Source organism: Brassica napus, chromosome C6, assembly GCF_020379485.1.
Source record: "Brassica napus cultivar Da-Ae chromosome C6, Da-Ae, whole genome shotgun sequence".
Classification (NCBI taxonomy): domain Eukaryota; kingdom Viridiplantae; phylum Streptophyta; class Magnoliopsida; order Brassicales; family Brassicaceae; genus Brassica; species Brassica napus.
This window is the reverse complement of record NC_063449.1, coordinates 42,813,141-42,827,814: the sequence shown is the minus strand read 5'-3', so window position 1 is coordinate 42,827,814 and position 14,674 is coordinate 42,813,141. Positions and strand designations below refer to the sequence as shown.

At 36.1% G+C, this 14,674-nt stretch overlaps 4 protein-coding genes and 1 long non-coding RNA gene across 6 annotated transcripts; 1 reads left to right on the top strand and 4 right to left on the bottom strand.

Annotated features, from left to right (window-relative positions):
- Positions 1-193: 193 nt before the first annotated feature.
- LOC125589085 (coiled-coil domain-containing protein 124-like) lies at positions 194-1,462 on the bottom strand. The gene is made up of 3 exons (XM_048761315.1): positions 793-1,462; positions 585-704; positions 194-432 (listed from the first exon to the last, which is right to left on the bottom strand). The coding sequence occupies exons 1-3, from the start codon at positions 1,348-1,350 to the stop codon at positions 412-414; spliced, it is 699 nt and encodes a 232-aa protein (XP_048617272.1). The 5' UTR covers positions 1,351-1,462; the 3' UTR covers positions 194-411.
- Positions 1,463-1,904: 442 nt separating this feature from the next.
- Positions 1,905-2,572, top strand: LOC106405628 (60S ribosomal protein L27a-3-like). Its single transcript, XM_013846147.3, has one exon. The coding sequence runs from the start codon at positions 1,998-2,000 to the stop codon at positions 2,436-2,438; it is 441 nt and encodes a 146-aa protein (XP_013701601.1). The 5' UTR covers positions 1,905-1,997; the 3' UTR covers positions 2,439-2,572.
- Positions 2,573-3,163: 591 nt separating this feature from the next.
- On the bottom strand, positions 3,164-5,097 carry LOC106405626 (F-box protein At1g70590). The gene is made up of 4 exons (XM_013846145.3): positions 4,428-5,097; positions 4,229-4,362; positions 3,654-3,836; positions 3,164-3,433 (listed from the first exon to the last, which is right to left on the bottom strand). Exons 1-4 carry the CDS (start codon positions 4,975-4,977, stop codon positions 3,266-3,268), a joined length of 1,035 nt encoding a protein of 344 aa, XP_013701599.2. The 5' UTR covers positions 4,978-5,097; the 3' UTR covers positions 3,164-3,265.
- Positions 5,098-8,095: 2,998 nt separating this feature from the next.
- On the bottom strand, positions 8,096-9,542 carry LOC111199520. Its single transcript, XR_002653434.2, has 2 exons — positions 8,748-9,542; positions 8,096-8,590 (listed from the first exon to the last, which is right to left on the bottom strand). It is a non-coding gene; the product is annotated as an uncharacterized LOC111199520 (long non-coding RNA).
- A 2,002-nt stretch (positions 9,543-11,544) lies between these two features.
- Positions 11,545-14,590, bottom strand: LOC106406022 (glutamate--glyoxylate aminotransferase 2). 2 transcript variants are annotated; one of them, XM_013846607.3, is made up of 12 exons: positions 14,366-14,590; positions 13,897-14,080; positions 13,634-13,817; positions 13,457-13,538; positions 13,277-13,364; positions 13,043-13,201; positions 12,792-12,965; positions 12,582-12,713; positions 12,444-12,509; positions 12,300-12,364; positions 11,980-12,228; positions 11,545-11,899 (listed from the first exon to the last, which is right to left on the bottom strand). In XM_013846607.3, the coding sequence occupies exons 2-12, from the start codon at positions 14,011-14,013 to the stop codon at positions 11,770-11,772; spliced, it is 1,446 nt and encodes a 481-aa protein (XP_013702061.2). In that variant the 5' UTR covers positions 14,014-14,080; positions 14,366-14,590; the 3' UTR covers positions 11,545-11,769. The 2 variants fall into 2 exon arrangements, with proteins under 2 accessions (XP_013702061.2, XP_048617271.1); XM_048761314.1 differs by having other exon boundaries at positions 14,371-14,412.
- Positions 14,591-14,674: the final 84 nt, after the last annotated feature.

Sequence of the window (14,674 nt, the reverse complement as noted above, 5' to 3'; positions counted from 1 at the left end):
GTACCTCCTGCTGATATGTGTTTCTTCATGTGACAATCTAGCTAGCTAGGTTCTCGATCTGACAGAGTTTTGTTTTGTTAAGGTTTACTAGGAGCGTTTTCTTGCGGTTAACTACCTACCTGCTGTTTCTAAACGGCAGAGGAAAATAAATGAAAGACAAGGCATATTTCTCTAGACGCAAATTCGAACTCAATAAACGCAAAGAGTGAATGCTTAATGGACGCATACAACAAGGACAGTACTCAAAATGTATCTATCCAGTTTTACCTACTACTTATATCATAGAGTTTTTACAATGTCAGGCAAAATATGCCCAAAGCAGCTCGCTCACACAAAAGTCTCTCACACTTGACAATATCCTCTCTTCCCCCCCTTATGAGACCTTCCCTTGTTCTGGTTACGAGTTGCATTTCACTCAACAGCAGCAGCAGCCTGTTCAAGGCATATAGTTCAGCTTCCTCATTGTTTTCAACAATCCCTATTCTATTCTATCTTCCAAACTTTTTGGTATAAATTATCAACTAGACATACTACTTCTCAAACAGTTGAACAAAAGGCTGAGCTGAATGTAGTATTTAGTTAACCTGGTTAAGAGGATTATCAGGAGACTTCTTCCACATCTTCCAAATCAAATCCTTGTACTGAGTGTGAGTAAGACCTGGCTTCTCCTCCTTCAGCCTCGGCATCTCAACTTCTTCATAGGCCTATACAAATACTCATCAATCAATCAAACAATTCTCATTTTCCACCATACAACAAACATCAAAAGTATAAAGAAGCCATAGATTAAACCTTAAAGGAAGCCTTGAGCCTTTTCTCCGGGTGGCGATCAACGGGGAGGTTATCCGCGACGCTCATCTTCGCGAGCGCCTCGTCAACGGTACGCGCATCGATGACTGAATCATCACGGTTCGTATTGGACACCAACACCATCTTCTCGTACTCCTCTTCCGCCGCCATGCGCGTCTGTTTCTTCTTCGACTCCTCCGCTTTCTTCGCCAGCGCCGCCTGCTCCTCCTCGCGCCTCCTGATCAGCTCCGCCTCCGTCACCTTGGGGACCGGCGCAGAGACGCGGCTGACCTTCTTGTCCGGCTTCTTCAGAGCCTTCTCCAGCTCCCTCTCCTCCTGCTCCGCCAGGCGCTTCGCCTCCGCTTTCTTGGCGGCGGTCTCGGCCTTCTTCTCCGCGTCCTCCTCCCGCTTCTTCGCCGCCTTGGATTTGGGGCCCTCCGCCTCGCGCCAGTATTGCTCCTCCTTCTCGCGGGTTTGGCGATCCTTCTGCTCCGCCTCGGCCGCGTTCTTGCGGGATCTGGCGACCTCCGCCTTGCTGTTGACTCCCATCTTCTTCGGCATCTTCGTACGCTAGGGTTTGATTAGATTAGATCGATCTCTCGCGAATCCTCTCGATTTTACTCGCTCCACCGCAGAGAATTGGTTTATCTGTGAAATGATTTAGCGTGCACGCGACAAAGAAGATATCATTCGGTTTCTTTTCTAATCTAAAAAGCCCATTACATGTATTGGGCTGGCCTATTAACTGTTTTGGATTTGACTTCAAAAATTCTGTCAAACTGCGTGTCGTCTTGAACGTTTTCCTATATTTTACCTGGAAAACGGCACGTAGTTGATACTAATCACTAATTATAAGAAAACGCTGTGTCTGTACTATGGAGTATGGAGTGAAGAATCAACAAAAAACCTAAACAACCTTCGTAACCTAGGAGTGGAGATTCGATCATATGGTGGTGAACTCACTCTTCTTTGAAGGAAACCTTTCTGTTCAACGACGTCGTTTCGAGAGCAAGGCTCAAAATGAAAACACATGTTTTATTGGGCTTTTACCGCACTAGGCCCATATCACAAAAGGGTCCAGCTAAAAATGAAAACCCTAGGAATGCTCACAGAGAGTGAGTGAATATCCTCTAGTCTTTATAATCTGTGCTTCTTCCTTCTACAGAAGCCCTAGCCGCAGGAGGGAAAGGTTCGAGAGATCGGCGAAAATGACGACCAGATTCAAGAAGAACAGGAAGAAGCGTGGCCACGTCAGCGCCGGACACGGTCGTGTCGGAAAGCACCGAAAGCATCCCGGAGGTCGTGGTAACGCAGGAGGTATGCACCACCACAGGATCCTCTTCGACAAGTACCATCCCGGTTACTTCGGCAAAGTCGGTATGCGGTACTTCCACAAGCTTCGCAACAAGTTCTTCTGCCCGATCGTCAACCTCGACAGGCTTTGGTCGTTGGTCCCTGAGGATGTGAAGGCGAAGGCTACGAAGGATAAGGTTCCGTTGATCGACGTGACGCAGCACGGGTTCTTTAAGGTGTTGGGGAAAGGTCATTTGCCTGAGAACAAGCCGTTTGTGGTGAAGGCCAAGCTTATCTCGAAGACTGCTGAGAAGAAGATCAAGGAAGCTGGCGGTGCCGTGGTGCTCACTGCTTAGGTTTATCACAAGTTTTATTTTCTCATTTTTGCTTTTTATTGTTGAATCTTCACTAAAACTTATCCCTGTTTTGGAGATTGGAACATGGTTGTTATGTCATTGAGATTCTGGAATTTTTGCCTTTCCATTTTCGCGGGTTCTTGTTTTTTTACGCAATTCAGTAGATTTATAATTCAGATTAAGTTATTAATCAGTGGTTGTGTCACTATACTGGCATGATTGTTGATCTGAAGTTCATTCATCGTCAATTAAATATTACTTGGTAGGACCATATGCATGTTTGGAACATCTTCAGATCGATACTTGCATTCATAGTTCATTTCTCTTGTCGTTATAATATTGTGTAGATTGAATTTGATCAGTCAACCAAATCGTAGAAATTCTCAAAACATTTATAATTTGGAGCATGATCGGTTATGCGTGTCTTGCTGTTCCACCATCGTACAGTAAAGCTTGTGGAGTGAACCAGTACTCAGCTTGTTGATAATTCATACTATTGTTTGTACGCAAGATTTGGTAAACCATCCGCCATATTATATTTTATTTATATATGAAAACTATATATGAAAACTTCTTTCATCTTTTCATATGTACCGTTAGTCCGTTACTACTAGCTCCTTTATTGTTCATAAACTTCGTTGATGTTGGGAGATTTTTGAAAGGTCGACTCACATTAGCTGCTGAAGTATTGAATAATTGAACTCTGTTAAGTGAACGGGGAAAAAGAGGCAGGCACAAATTTCATATATGATATTTCGTATCACCAAACTGTTATTACAAAGAGCTACTATGACTCCTCAATGTATCTGTACTCAAAAGATGGAGACTCAGCGAGTAGCTGGTAACGCACGCCAGTTATTGGCTTGGTTTATGGCATGATCACGAGAAGTTGCAGAAAGCTGTTGGTGTATAACTTCTTTGACGTGACCCGCACCCGTCTCGCCACCACGCTCAGCGAGTTCTAAGTACATTACTGCTTTCAACAACGCTCTTTCCTGCTCATCAAAATCATAGATTCATTCATCATCAGTTCAATCTCAAACTCCTTGCATAAGCCTAAAATCGAAAATCCAACTCTATTGCAAACTTCCCCAATTTTTTTTCATCTAGTCACACACAATACTCTAACATGGTCTATATAACCAAAAGTAAAGCTTTAACACGCCTTTTGTTGAATTGAATTGATTATTGAGGTATGATTAGAGATATACTTACAGAAAATAAGGCAAGGCCATGCTCAAACTGAGCTTTACTGTGTCCATGATCAGCTGCGCGTTTCATCCACCTTCTTGCTAGCTTACGGTTTTGTGGTAACCCTTCTCCAACCGAGTAACAAAGCGAAATGTTATACATGGCTCTTACATACCCACCTTCTGCTGCCTTTAGGTACCATTTAGTCTGTCAAAAAGGAGAAATGATCAAATCACATGAGAAAGTTTGTGGATAAGACACAAGGCAAAAAACATTTCCACAAATGAACTAACCCACATGTCCAAACAAAGCATTATCACACTAAACCGAGTATGTGCAGCAATAAATATACAAAAAAATGCAATTTTTAATCGAGATTGCGTGCAGCACCCCGCCACAAGAAGACATCTATATATAGAAACTCAATTAGACAAGGAAAGAAAAGATCAGAAGAACAAGAAGACAAAAAAAATTCCACAAATGAACTACCAAACATAGCATTATAAGACTCCACTATGAGTGTGTGCAGCCATCAATATACATCCACATGGAAGACAGATATATAGAATCTCAACTAGACAAGAGAGAAGGCAACATACAGCTTCTAGCAGATTGGTCTGCACGACCCTGCCTTGGTGTAAACAAAGAGCTATCTGATACTGTGCTCGAACATAACCGTTCTCCGCAGATTGTTTCAACCACTTCATCGCTTCCTTAGGATCTGAAGGTTGACCTGAAGACACAAAATCAACCAAATTCGAACCCTAAACAACTCTAATTACAACAAGAATCCCTCACCTTGGAGATAAGAGATCCCCAAATTGCATTGACCAACGGCATCACCAAGCTCCGCAGCTCTCCTATACAACCCCACCGCCTTCTCCTTCTCCCCCTTCTCCCAATACACAAGCCCCGCGTCAACCATCGCGAGCGTGGATCCACGCGCGGCTCCTTTCAGAAACGAATCGAGAGCCTTGTCCAAGTTCGCCTTGACGCCTCCCCTCCCGTGCTTGAACCGCTTCCCCCACCGGAGAAGCAGCATCGACTCCCTCAGCGGCTGGAGCGCGTCTCTCCACGATCGGCACACCGACGACGCCGCCTGGAGGTTCGGGAGGCTCAGCGGCGCCGCGATTTTCGTCAGGATGTCGAAGGGGAGCATCGAGAAGTCTCCGGCGTCGTTCGTCGGAGGCGGAGGCGAGGAGGAGGAGGATTTTGAGATTGACTTCGTCGTCGTCGCTGCTCGGATTGAGAATCTGCTTCGTTTCTCCTTGTCGTGGAGTTTTGAGAAGGATAAGGAGGTGAATCGGGATCCTTCCGATGGGCCTGGTGGCCACGTTCTCTGCTTCATCTTCTTCTCCGACGAAAGTCCACCGTCGATTTGGGCGTGAGTCAAGAGAGGTAAGTAAAAACGGATTCGCTTTTTTTTTTTCTTTTTTGTTTTTCCGCGTTTGTTTTATTCCTTTTTCTTTTTCTTTTTATTTACGTGGTGCGACAATCGAACGGCTGTGCGATGAGTAACAGTTAATCTATGAGATTAGAGTGTGACACGTGGAGATCTTCAACCGCCAAGAATATTCAACCGAAGTGGATCAATCAAACAAACACGAGCCGTTGATATTTTCTTTTGGGCTGGGCCTTAAATTTATTGTTTGTGTACGTATTACCCTATTTAATTAATTTTGTTTTTGTGCAACCACCCTATTTTAAAATTAAAAGATGAAATATCGTTGCTAAAAATGCTGGTTTATTATCTATTCTATTAAAAATGATGTGCAAAACAATATTTTCCTATTTTAAAATGATTTCTTACTTCTTTTTCATTTCTTAATTAATTTTATCTACTTCATTTATTGTTTTTTTTCCAAATAATTCGACACATTTATTACAAAAGTACAAAACAAAATTTACCTAGTTTAAAATATTTTATTACATTTTTTATATTTTTTTCATTATTCGATGTCATTTATTTTTCGTGTTAACCATAATAATTTGACATGTTCAAATGAAATTTTTCATTAGCAACAAAAATTCAAACCGGCTAACAAAAAAAAAAATTTCATGCATTTACACAACGAGTTAGACAAATGCATTCATGTACAAGTTCATATAGAGATCAATTTTTCAGGTATCAATTTTTTTTTTTTGGATTTTAAAATTAAATTTTTTTCGGATTTTATAAATTTTCGGATGGAGTTCGAGTCGATTCTTCCGAATCTGGGTAAATTTGTAGAAACCTAAAAATATTTATATAACATATAGAGAAAATCTCTAGGATAACCATTTTTAAGTTTTTGTCACAAAAATAGTCTTTAGTGAAGAAAATGACCAAAATAAATTTTATTCAAGGGTTAACTAATCTAGATTCAGGGTTTAAAGTCAATGAATGATATTTTGGGGATAGAGTTTCAAATTTTAGAAAATAAAAAATAAATACTAAAATTTTCAAAATAAAAAAAAACTATTTTGGTTATTTTTTTAAGGTTATTTTGTGACAAAAAATTTAAAAATTGCTATTTGAGAAAATTTTCCATTCATATATCTATATGTTGTATTACGTCACTGAATAATTTATAAATAAAAAAAGGTAAAAACTAACATTTGCTAGGTGCGTGGAGTTTTTGAGCCTTGTTATATTATAAATAAAGAGTTTCTGAGCCTCTCGTAATAAAGAGTTTTTTATATAAAGAAATCATTCATTTCTTGGCAAAAAAGAAATAATTCATTTAGTTTATTATGTAAATATATCATCATTAAATATGAATAAATTAACCTGTATAAATCTGGGTCCAGCATAGGCTGATTTATTGTCAGTGCTGATATGGCTGTGACGGAGATCCTATGGCGTTTTTATGGTTGATGGACTGATGGTGATGTTTTTTCACTATTGGTGTTTCTGTAGTGTGTACGTTTCAAAAATAGTTTGAAATGTTATTTTCTTTTTGTGTGATAATAATCTTTTTGAATAAATTAACAGTTTAACCATTGACACAGTCACACTCTTTTGTTACACATGAAAAGTGCTGGTTTCTGTTGCTCAAAAAGAAAAGTGATGGTTTCTTGATCACACACGTCAACTAGTTTTGCCAAACACAAATATAAACGGAACTGTGAAATTTTACGCATTCAAATTTTAATTCCGAAGCAATCCACATTTTGAACAGAAAATGCTGATATATTTAAATACTTTGGTTTGGGAAACTACCTCGAGTATTTAAATCAAAATTGCTGCATGAAACATCATACAACGGTATAATGAAATTTGCTGGACATTGTTGTTCTCTTCTTTGGTATGAATATTAGCTCAACTACTAACAAATAGGTTTGATTGATCAGTGTGGATATAAAAGTTTGGCCACTAGAAAAGAACTACAAAATGTGATTGTCTAAAAGTTTCCTACAAAATGTGATTGTCTAAAAAAAGTTGCATGATACTACAATTTGTTTTGACTAAGGGCTAACATGATACTACAATTTCTCATGGCAATAACTATGATATGAAATCTCTGAAAGGAAAAGAAAAATAAATACAAAGATCTCCAATAGAATAAATAACATTATATAGTCTGAAATTATTGACGTAATAAAGCATAGGATTCTTTTCAGCTCGAAGCTCTGACTATTCAATTTACTCACCATTACCAAACATGATATAGACCTCTATTTAGACTTCAAGTAGTTGTAGTTGTGTGGCCATGTGGGTCAACTTTCCCTAGTTTTGAATATTTTCTTCAAAACTCTAAAGCTTTTCATTAGTTTGTTTTAAAAAGTTGAATTGGATTGAAACGATTTTTTTTTTGTCTAGTTGACCAAATTAGTGTTGATTTTGGATGTTTAAATCCAAAAATAAAATAAAAATTGAAACATGGGTAGATTGAATCTCCTTAAGTTGAATCGGTTCATTGTAAGCAAACAAATTTATGATAAATAGTTATGCAGCATAGGAATAAGAGAAGAATGAATCAAACTATGAATTCAAGTTCAAGTCTCGAGAGAAAACAGAATGTACCATTTTTTAAAAAAATATTAACTATATATAAACTTCCACCCGAAAAGGATAATAGAAGAACGGGTTACAAGCTTTGTTTGAACAAAATTTCCAAATTCAGTCTATTACAAAACTAAATTCTCCCACCCATTAAATCCGGCACAATCCGCTAATCGGCTTTTTGATATTTTTCGGAATCGGTTGTCGTTTTCAACCATAACGAAGATCACGAGAAAGTGAAGTTCTTCTTGTTATTTCAGATGCCGGATATTTCCGTGTTGTCTCCGGAGTAGCTGACTCCCGGTGATCTCCACCGAACTTATAACCATCATCGTCTAAGAAGCGCTTGACGTATGAAAGAGAGAGAGTTCCGAACATGTTATGGTCAGAAGATTCTAGATCAAAAGACTCGTACGTTTTCTTCAACCTTATTTGTTTTGCAGGATGAAAATTAAGTATATGATGAAGTTTACAAACTGAATGAGTTGCATCATCATCTATGATACGATGATAGATAAGACTAATTATATAAAAAAATATACAATAAAGAAAGAGGTCAAGACAAAGTTGTAACAAAAAAAACACATAATTAGAATAAAATTAAAACCCCTGATATTTCTTCGGTTAACAAGTCATTAACGTACGCACTAAGAAAAAAACTCAAGAGTCTTTCTTCAACTATGTCTGTGTTCTTGTGAAGACAGTGTTCAAGTCTTGAGCTTTGACTGAAGTAAGCCTCCGTCCGGTAGATTTTTTCCGGCGTTTGTCGATCTTCTTCCGCTTGAAGCTGTCGCGCCTCGGAGCCGGAGGACACACAACCGGCGGCGGAATTTTAAACTGCGGCCCTGATGGAGTTGTGAACCCATCTTCTTCTTCTTTATTCTCTTCTTTCTCCGGTTTTGGATCAACCAGAGCTTTCACCGAGATCGTCACTGCAATAGACTTTTCCATGGCCCGATCCAAGAAAACTTATGACCTAAACAAGGAAAAATAAGAGGGGTTATTAAATACTAAATAGGCCTTTATTAATTACAATTTAACTGGTAAAACTTTTGAGCGGGAAAGGTTTTTATCTAGAGTTTTCTCTGGAAAAGGAACAAGAAGAGAAGGTTTGAGTTTAGGGTTTATTTAACTGTATCTAATTGAAGCGTGAGTCCTGAGGAAGGAGAACGTACCAAGAAGAAAGAGACAAGAAAAAGAAAGAGGTGCGGAATATTTTGATCTGGTGGGGACTCTATTTTTCAATTATTAGTTTAATATATATAACGGTGATTACTTTTATTCTCCCGTGTATAAACTTTATATATAATCAAAGATTCGATAGTGATAATGTGATATACTTTATTTAATTATATCTCTTCGTTTTCATAATATATATTCCCTCCGTTTCAAAAAGTTACACAATTTAGAAAAAAAAAATTGTTTCGAAAACTATGTATTTTTTATATTTCCAATGCATTTGTTGTCAATTAGTAATGAAAAATTGTAAAATTCAAAAATATTAAACGCATTTTTTGAAGTCTTATTAGTTTAGAAATATAGAAAATATAAAATTAAAAAAAACTATGCATTAATAACTAAGTTTTATTACTCCCTCGTTTCTGAAAAAAATATTTTATAGAATATTCACGCATATTAAGAATATAATAAATGTTTACAATTGAATTTATTATTGATATCACTATATTTTCCAATAATTAACAACCAATAGTATTTAATTAATTCTGATATTTTCAATTAATATTTTTTAAAAATATACAATTTATCAGCATTAATTATTAAATGTACCTTAAAATTTTAGAAAATCTATTATTTTGGAACAAAAAAATAAATTTAGAAAATTTCACTTTTAGGAATGGAAGGAATATGTTTTATTACGTTTTATTTATAAGTGTGAAAATCCTAAAACATGGATTATTTTGAAACCGAGAAAGTACTTTACTCCCTCCGTTTCGATTTAGTTGTCGTTGTAGAAAAAAATTCGTTTCAAAATAAGTGTCGTATTAGAGTTTCAATGCAAAATTTATTAATAAGATTATCAATTTTATTTTTCTATTGGTTGAAATATGGTTAGGTGTATTGGTAATTGTGTTTTTGTTTTGAATCATATGTTTTATTAATCTGTATGCATAAAACTAGAACGACAATTAAAATCAAAAAGAAAGATTATTTAATTATAGGGTTATATCTCTTCGTTTTCATAATGCTTAATAAAAATAAACGATCGTTATCATTCTCTACCTAATAATTGGATAATTATTTAATTTTTAACTTCACCAAGTGGAATAATCAATATCTTTTATTCCGCATTAAATATACTTTTGGATAAGCTTTCTAATTCAGGGTAAATTCGTCTGATAATTCTCTCCACTTTTTACTAGATGATGTTTTAGGATTATTTACATAATTCTTTTACATTTTATAAGCAAAACATCATTAATTAATTTATCATCTAATATTAATGGTCATATAAAATAAAAATTTAATAAATTTAACATTGAAAATTAAAACTATCATCTAATTTAGAATATATTTTTTTCTAAAACTTATTTTAGTAAAAGAAGATAATATAAATCTAGGGGGGTTATTGGTTAATGAATTATCATGTATTTTAGAAATTTTGAGATTCCATTGTTATTGATTTTTGGATTTCAAAAGTCTTAATAGAATACATTGTTATTGGTTTAAGAATTTTCAAAATTCATTCAAATTATTTGTCATTCAAAAAGTTTAGTTATTATTGATTCTCTAATTTTAACTAAATCTAGTGTTATTGGGAGATGAATTTTATTCATTTTTACTCATAAGAGTCAACTTTCAAAATATCATATGTATCCATGTGATTTTCAAAATCTATGTGATAAAAATTAGAAAACAAAATAGCTATTCTTACCAAATATCTTGTGCACTTTAAATCAAAATTATATGTCCAATACTATAGTTTATAACAATTTTATATACTTTTACATTTTAATATACAATTATATTTATATTGTTTTATCATTTTTGAATATATAATTATATTTATAAATACGAAAATTTAAAAATAAAATTTTTAAAATAGTTTCAAAAAGCATTTTTGAATTTCAAAAAGATTTTTTTAATCGAATTTTTTAAAAAAACTTCGAATTTGAAAAATATAATTCTAAACTAACAAAAAAATAAAAATAATTCGAAAGTTATTAAAATTTATAAAAAGTTCGAATTTATAAACATATAATTCCAAATTAAAAAAAAAACCTTTTTATAATTTTTATTGTTTATATATCTATAAAGCAATGGGTAAAATAGTCTTTTACCTTTTTAATGAAATCTCTTTTGATCATTGCCCAATTTTGTATGTGTCACTATTATTATTATTTTTTTTAATTTGAAAGAAAAAAAGTAAAGAATCATGTTATATGATTTAGAAAATAAATAAATTATATATTTACTTGGCAAAAAAATGATAGAAAAAAGGTAAATACAAATTCATGAAAATCTATATCAATCTAAAAAAGTTATAATCAAATTTCATAAATCAATCTATATAAATTTTCACAATCCACGTAATTTTTCTTAAATCAACCAGCTCTTAAAATTCACAAACTCTATACAAATTCATCTCCGAATATGCTTTTAGTCATTCGTGCTTGGCTAAAAACATAAAAACAACCACGCGTTAGTGGTCCAGTGGTGGTACTCAACCTGGGAAGTCATGGGTTCGAGCCCCGTTGGCGGATGTTGCTCTTGAGGGCCTTCGGGCTCGATACGGACACTTCCAACTACGCTGGCCACTGGTGGGATTTACATGGGGTGATCACCAGCCCTCGTGGATGCCTTCGGCGGGCTCCGGCGGACCGTTAGTGGTTCAGATTCATCCGGACGGTCTTTAGGTGCTAGTCGGATCCCCACGGAGCATTCGGATACCACCATTATCAAAAAAAAAAAAAAAACATAAAAACTCTTTTGTTTAAAGATGTCTAAATAGAACATTTTAATACATCACTGAAACTGATGAGATGGTTTATGTTTGTTTGTTTCGGTAGATACAAAAGATTCTAAGACCATAAGAAAAGTTGTACAAAGTAGGACCAGTGGCTATAGCTTTTGAAGAGTGTGCATTGATAATAATAATGTCGGTAAGAAGAAGAAGTGATCTCAAACTCTTTTCTTTCACATCCTTGAGTAACCAAAGTTATCACCGTACTGAGACATGAACTCATCATTAAACTTCTTGAAACTTTCCATAATCTCTGGCATCTCTTCTTCTGCAGGCAGAATCGTTGTCCTCAGATGAAACACCCTGTAAGGAAACAAGAAACCAAGTTAAACACAAAAGAAATTTACAAGAACATGAATTGAGTCTGAAAGTTTTTCACTCACCCTTCTTTCTGTCCAAATCCAGAGCCAGGAACAGTGGAGATTCCCGTGGCTTCTAAGAGCTTAAGGCAGTAGAAAACATCAGGAACCTTTCCAGCTTGTTTCGCTGCTTGGATTGCTTTCGGTGGCAACTTTATCTGAGGAAACGAATACATTGCACCTTCCGTGAAGTTACAGACAACGTTTTTGCAGCTGTTGAACCCATCAGTCATGATCCTTGCTCTTCTTCTCAGTGACTCTAGTATTCCCTTGCTGTTAAAATAAAGTTTCTGAAATATCTTGATCCTTAATCAATTCAATGTTCATCTAGAGTATAACATTACCTTTCACGGACGAACTGGTCATATGAAATGTCTCCAGGCTTTGGTGGACTAACCATTAAACCCATCTGCACAAAGACAAAACCATAGGCTTCTTCAGCCACGGAACCGTTTTAGTTACTAAGAAAACTAACAAAAGAGCCTTACAAATATCTGCGCAGAGACGTTGGGACTAAGAGCTATAGATGCAACCTTGTATATCTCCTCAACGGTCTGCATTAACCAAAAAATTATTACCAAAACAAAAAACGTTATTACCAAAACCAACACGGTCAGGGCACAAACCCTTGGGGGGATGTTTGTCATCTCGAAGTAACCACCTCGTTGCCCACATTCACCCCAGTATCCTTTTGAAACTGTGTGGAAAGATATGAGCTGAACTTCCTTGCTCAACGGTGCTCCCATATCCATCAAAACCTTTTCTAAGACAAAAAAGATTAATCTCACATATGTTATGTTCCCATAGAGTAATGAAACACAAATGAAAATGATTACTTTCTTGGAGCTGATGAAGGGTCTTTCATCTTGGTATATGTTCTGCTGATAGACTTCGTCTCCAAGTAGAACCAATCTCTCGTCACAACAGAACTTCAATATCTCTCTTAAGTTAGCTTCGCTTAGACACTGACCAGTTGGGTTTCCGGGGTTAATGATCACCATTGCCCTTACCTGCCATTAGCCATGTGTATTAATCAAATAAAGAAGCCTCTGCATCAAAACAGTTTCGAGAAGAAGAATATACTGACTGTTATTCCTTGAGAGCGAGCCTGAGCAACAGATTGGCGAAGGTTGTTAACATCAAGTCCCCAGTTGTCAGTCTCTTCAAGATAGTAAGGTACAAGAGTGCCTCCTAACAGAGATATGGTAGCTGAGTAGAGTGGATACTGTGGCACTGGAACCAGAATCTAACCAACCAAGAAAAGCTTGTGAGCCTAATAAAACCAAAAGAAATGTCTTATACAGAGAAACAGGTTCATTACTCCGTCTTTCTGGTTGCGTATGATACAGTTTAAGATTTGCATCACTCCTTTGCTAGCTCCATCAGTTAGAAATATGAGTTCCGGATCGCTGTAGTTTGATGGTAAGAAGTCAAAGGCTTCAGGATATTTTTTAAAATTATTATTAACTTGGGGGTATCCCGGACTTGTGGAAGATATTACCTTGGATATCCATCACGCCGTTGGATGAACTCAGCAACTTCCTTTCGAACTCCGGGAAGGCCTCTTGAGTCACTGTAAGCACCTGATTTAAAGATTAAAGAAAAATTGCTTTTTAAAAAAAAACTTGTAGACATAAGCAATGGATAGCTACTGAGTTTCTGTGTAGTAAGGACATACCAAGACCACCAGAGGTTAAGGAAAGATAATGCTTAGCTCTTGCAATAGCGTCTGCTGGGAATATCATGCCAACATTTGGATTGTCTAGCAGAAATGGAGCTTGGCATAGAGCAACCACCTGACGAGGAAATGTCAGAGGCTTCTGTCCTAACGCATGAGGGTTTCCAACGTTTGTGAAAATGATCTGTTGCATATGTTAATCAGGTTAATAAGAGCAAATGAAAGCTCATGAATTTTGCAAAGGGCATAACAGAATCTGTTACCTTTTTGCCTTCTTTCTGAAGCTCGGAAGCACGGAGATAGAGTTCGCCTCTGACTGCATACTGACAGTTCTTCACGTTTTCGTTCAGTGATTCGTAGTCTAATGCCTTGAGAGACATTTTCAGAATTGACTTTTTACGCAGAAAGCAAAAGACCTTGCTTAATCACACACTTAATCAATAACACCTACAAAACCAATACAAGCAGGTGTATAATAAGTTGATGAAGTAATCACAGATTCACAGCGGCAAAAATTTAAACTACAAAGACCAAAACAGAGTTTATAACGAGACTAATCATAAAGTGAAACGGAGCTAAACCCTTCTTTACTCCTGGGTTTGTATAGGTACTATCAATAGAACTAATCGTGTCAGTACTCTATAATAACTATTCATAAACACAAGATTCATGATCTAAAACAGAGATTTGACTTTTGAGTCGATTAAGAAAAGTTATCAATCTTAGACTTACCTAACCTTCGGCTCAGTTTCGTCACCTCCAATCCAAAGAAAGACTTGAGTGCGCTTGCTTGCTTAATGCATTACTTTATTTATATGAGATAATTTGTGTAAATAATATTCAGCAGATTACAATTGGGTGTCTGACGTGAATTTGGACACTCGTCGAGATCACGATCAGATCATGTGGCATTAGGTGAGCGCAAAAAGACGAAACAAAAGACTCTTTGTAGCTTTATGCGTATCTATTTTCTATTGATGCTTCACAACGGATAAAACAAAAGTTAGAGACTTTGTATGGACTCTGTTTCTTTATATTTTT